We start from the raw sequence: 4,747 nt of genomic DNA, 5'->3' as shown, positions 1-4,747 counted from the left end.
CTCAAGGGACTGCCGGCCGGTTCACTTCTGCCTAGCACACCCTGGCACTGGTGCCAGGCCCTCCTCAAGTGGCAGACACTTGACATAGCTGAGAAGGGAGGGGCAAGCAGGCAGGCAACTGGGTGAGGACCCCTCCTTCTCTGCTCCCACTGACCCCTCCTGACCTCTAGCTCTGTTGCTACATTTGGTCTCTTTCTCTCTCTCCTCCCAACCCCGTCTCTGACTCTCTAAGCCTCCCCTGGCCTCAGCTTCCCTGTCTTTCCACAGAGCGTTGTGGAGACTGTGGAAGAGGGTGTGGGATGATGAGGAGGAGAGGTGATGAGCCAGAGTATCCTGACGTGAGGCTTCTGGAGAGAGACGAGGCCGAACATGAATGTCAGTGGTTTATTGGGAAGCCTCCACCCCTAACACCAGCAGCCCTACCCCATGCATCCTTGAGCAGAAATAAATAAGGCGGCATGTAATGAACCAGTTTGCCTCCCTCCTAAAGAGCTCTGGGGAGGGTCAGCCTCTGCTGTCCCATGGGCTGGGATCCCCCTGGCTCTTGAGGAGGGGCTGGGGAGAGGGAGGGGACACAGACTGCCAGCCACCCCTTCCTGGCCTGGCCTGGGGCAGCCTGCAAGCTTAGCACTGTGTTCACAATCCCTGAGGTCTGACCTCGCTGCAGCAGTCTGCCCTGCGCCAGAGAGACCCCTTCCCCACCAGACCCCAGCCCCTGGCCCCCACCCCCCACCCCTCCCCACTCTAACCGTTCAGCCTGGGGCGCAGCCCAGAGGACCCAGCTGCGGGGGAAGGAAGCTTTGCTGTCCTATATTTCTCTTCTCTCCCCCTGCGGTTCAGGGGCTGAGAGGCTGGCCCCTGCACGATGCTGGTCACTGGGCAGTCAGCTCCATGGTCTCCTTCCGCTCCTCTCGCTGCTCCTCCCCGTCCTCCTCGGGCTCATACGTGCCCTTGATGATAGCCACACGCTCACTCAGGCTCAGGGAGTTGGGGGAGAACAGGTAGAAGTAGAGGATAGCAGCCAAGGCAGCCCCCATGATGGGCCCCACCCAGAACACCTGGTGGAGACAGAGCAGTCAGCGGGCTGAGCCCCAGGCCTCAGAGACCAAGACCTCCCCCTCCGGAGGACAGACCCACGGGCCTCTCAGAGGAGACAGACAGAGAGACTTCCAGACCTCCCGAAGGAAAGACTTCTCCCCACTTCAGGGGCAGATATACTGACACCCCCCTCCCCAATGACAGGGACATGGACCACAGACACCCAGATCCTCAGAGGAGACAGACATCTCCAGAGGGACAGGGCCCCGCCAACCCCACCCTAAAGAGAGACAAATGAACCTTCAGAGGGAACAGACATGGAGATCCTCGGAGAGATGAACAGAACGCCTCTCCCTTCCACACAGGGATAGAGACAGACTCTGGAGAGCTCTCAAAGGAGATGACAGACAGATTGTCCAGAGGGACAGACCCACAGGAAGGAAGACTCTCCCCATTCCCCCAACAGGGACAGATAAATAAAACATCAAAGAGGACAGACACACGGACCTCCTGCTCCCCACCACCCAGAAAGAAGGAAGCAAAATCCTCAGAGAGCAACACTGGAGTACAGATCCTTTTCCCTTCCCTAGAGGGACAGACACACATAGACAGTCCCTCCCCTCAAACCAGGGTCCCCTGCCTAAAAAATCTACCCCCGCCCCTGTCCTTGTTCTGGCTGCATCCCCTTCTCTCTCCAGCCACCCCCAAGCTCTAGGCCCCCATCATCCAGAAAGTCCTGTTAGCTGTCAGCTGCTAAGGCTGGGTTTCTAGGCCCTCATTGCCAGGGAGCCAGGGGAGGCCCAGACTCACCCAGTGCGAGGGGCTGAACTGCTTCATGATCACTGCGGGGCCGAGAGAGCGGGCCGGGTTCATGGAGCAGCCGGTGAAGTAGATCTGGACAGAGAGAGGGAGGTGGTGAGCAGGGCAGCGTGCTTGTCTAATCCCACCCGGCCCAGACTCTCCCCGGGTCCCCCAGCAGTTCAGGGGCTCAGCCAGGTCTCCAACTGTCTCCCAATTCCTAGGCTGGTGACCTCTCCCTCCACAGGTTCCTATGCACCGCCCCTCGCCTCTCTGTCCTGCGCTTGGGCTTGGCTTCCTGCCCCCATCCCAACTCCCACTCACTTCCATCTTTCCTCAGACTGGAGAAGGTTTGAGGGGATCAAGTCTGGGCCAGAGTAGAGCAGCTCCTCTCCAGGCCTTAACTGCCAGGCTCATCGGTCCAGAAGGTACTCCCCATTATTTGCCCCAAGGGGCAGCACTGCTCACCCCCACTAGGTGGCCCAGTGTGACGGACAAGCCAATAGACAGGGCTGGGGAGCCCACAGGGCTGGTGCGGCGGGAGTCGGTGGAGGAGAAGATACAGAGAGCCAGCTGGAAGGTCAGAATCATTTCCACCACAACGGCCTGGCCCGGAGTTGTATTGTTGTTGAGCTACAAGGGAAGGGTGTGTTAGGGACCCTGCCTTCTTCTGGCTCTATGGCCAGGGACTTGGGGGGATGGGCTTTTGGTCTCCAGGGACATCTAGAGCCTGAGCACCTGGAAGCCAAGCCCTGTCACGTCAGGGAGGTCATCTGCTGAAGAGACTACATACTTCGCAGTGAGCACAAAGCTTGGAGCGCAAAGCTGTGGCTAAAGGGCAAGTGTGAGGGGAGCTCTTCCTGGACACGGGCCTGTCACTCGTTCTGCCCAGTCCCCAATCCCCACAGGCTGGCACTTACCCTCCCTCCTATGGGCAGCTGCCCAGTTTGCTTACGGCACCCCCCCAAGCCCGCCTCCCGCCTGTGCCTGACCCGCTGCCAGTTCCAACCTCAAACCCGTCTCTCTGGTGGGGCTGACTCACCGCTTGACAATGGCCGAGAAAATCCTCCTCTGTGTTTGATTAATGAACCCAGTTTGCATGGGACGTGGGGGCTGAATCTGGGGCTGCGTGGGGGCGGGGGGCAGCAGGGGGCCAGGAGCAGGAGCCAATACTCATCAGAGACTGTATGCACTGGCACCACCTTAGGGAGCTCACAAGCACGGTTTCTAAACGTAACTCCCTGACTCCTGCTGTTACGGAGGAGTCCCTGCTGTTATGGCCATTCCCACGTAGTGTGAGTGAGAAAAACGAGACCCGGAGAGGCCAGGGTCACCGAAGACAGCATCACAACCCACCTCTCGCTGATGGTTCCATGAGACCACTCCACTGAGGAGCACACAGGAGCAATGCGGCGCCCAAGAGGACAGAAGAGCTCAGAGGTAAGACAGGAGAAGAGACAGAAGTTTTGGGTAAGAAAATAGGGGCAGTAGGCAGGCACCAGGAGAGAGGCCAGGATGGGGCAGCATGAGGGGGTCAGGCAGAGGAGGTGAATATGAACCACAGCAGTGGGCTGAGGGGCACACACGGAGGTTCCTCTTCCCGGCCTTAGGAGGCCGTGACCTTCCTGGCAGAGGTGTGCACTGGACCACTCTGTGGCACCCACTCTGGAGATGGGGTTTGGGGGCCAGGTCCAGAGCCCACCACAGGGTCCCTGCCCCACAACCAGCCCCGTGGGCACTCACCGCGTTGACGGCCAGATTGCCTCGGGCATCGCTAGGCGCCACCCCATAGAGGATGCCAGCCCCGGCAATGGCGCCCACCAGCTGGGACACCATGTAGAAGGCTGCCCGGAGCAGGGAGATCTGGTTGCCCAGTAGGAGGGCCAGCGTGATGGCGGGGTTCATGTGGCCACCGCTCACGGGCCCCAGGGCCTGGGCCATGGTGCCTATGGCCAGGCCGAAGGCCAGAGAGATCTGCAGGATGGTGGGCAGCGCCGACGGCCACTTGAGGGCCGAGCCGAGGCCGAAGAAGACGAGGATGAGGGTGGCCAGGAACTCTGCGAACACCGCCTTGAGAAAGGCCGCGGAGCACACCTCCTTCTTCATGGTCTCCAGGCAGCAGCCCCCGCAGGGGTCGCACGTCGGGGCGGCGGCACAGCGGGCCGTGGGGGACTGGCTCCCGGGCGCCGAGCGCTCTCCGGCGCCCGCGGCGTGGCTCGCCTCCTGGCGCGGGCCCTGCGGGGCGCGCTATATACAAGGCAGACGCCCCGCGGGGCGGGGGCGGGCGGGGGCAGTGGGCGGCTCCCGCACCCGGCGGCCAGCACTGCGCGCTGGGCGGGAACTTCAAGGCCGCCGCGGTCTCAACTCTGACCCCGGCTCCGCGCTCCCCTCCCCCCGGCCCGGGCAGCAGCCCGCCCGTTCGGGCCACGTGACCCGGCTGGCGGTGTAGACCCGTCGGGCTGCCTGGGACCCGCGCATGGTGCGCTTCGGGCGGCTCCCGTGCTCTACTCCGCGCAGCCTGTCCCGGGCTCCCCGGGCGACTTTGCCGGGTCCGGGATCTCCCGTTCTACCGACCTCCGGCCGTCTGCCTCCGCTGGGCCTTTATCTCCGGCTGTGGTCTTCCCCTTTTCTTCTCTTCGGGCGCTGGCTCCAGCTCCTCCTTTTCCTCCTGCGACCTGGGCATCCTGACCCGGCTTCGCGCCCGGCAAGGTTGGAATGGTGCGCTTCCCTGAGGACAGCGCCGCCGCCACCCAGGTCCCTACCGGCCGGTGGCAGGGGCGGGCGGCGGGCAGGGCCGTGCGGGGCGATCCGGCCATCGTGGGCCTCTCCCCTACTCGGCCCGGCAGGCCTCCAGGGTTGGAGAGGGGGCGTTTTGAGATAAGTGGGCACCGTGCCAGCCTGCCCCGGTCTC

At 62.7% G+C, this 4,747-nt stretch overlaps 1 protein-coding gene across 1 annotated transcript; it reads right to left on the bottom strand.

Annotated features, from left to right (window-relative positions):
• Positions 1 to 370: 370 nt before the first annotated feature.
• AQP5 (aquaporin 5) lies at positions 371 to 4,055 on the bottom strand. The gene is made up of 4 exons (XM_007107478.2): positions 3,580 to 4,055; positions 2,305 to 2,469; positions 1,849 to 1,932; positions 371 to 1,058 (listed from the first exon to the last, which is right to left on the bottom strand). Exons 1-4 carry the CDS (start codon positions 3,940 to 3,942, stop codon positions 873 to 875), a joined length of 798 nt encoding a protein of 265 aa, XP_007107540.2. The 5' UTR covers positions 3,943 to 4,055; the 3' UTR covers positions 371 to 872.
• Positions 4,056 to 4,747: the final 692 nt, after the last annotated feature.

The sequence above is a fragment of the Physeter macrocephalus genome, chromosome 6 (assembly GCF_002837175.3).
Source record: "Physeter macrocephalus isolate SW-GA chromosome 6, ASM283717v5, whole genome shotgun sequence".
In the NCBI taxonomy this organism is placed as follows: Eukaryota; Metazoa; Chordata; class Mammalia; order Artiodactyla; family Physeteridae; genus Physeter; species Physeter macrocephalus.
Note: the sequence above shows the minus strand (reverse complement) of the source record. Positions and strands in the feature narration are given on the sequence as shown.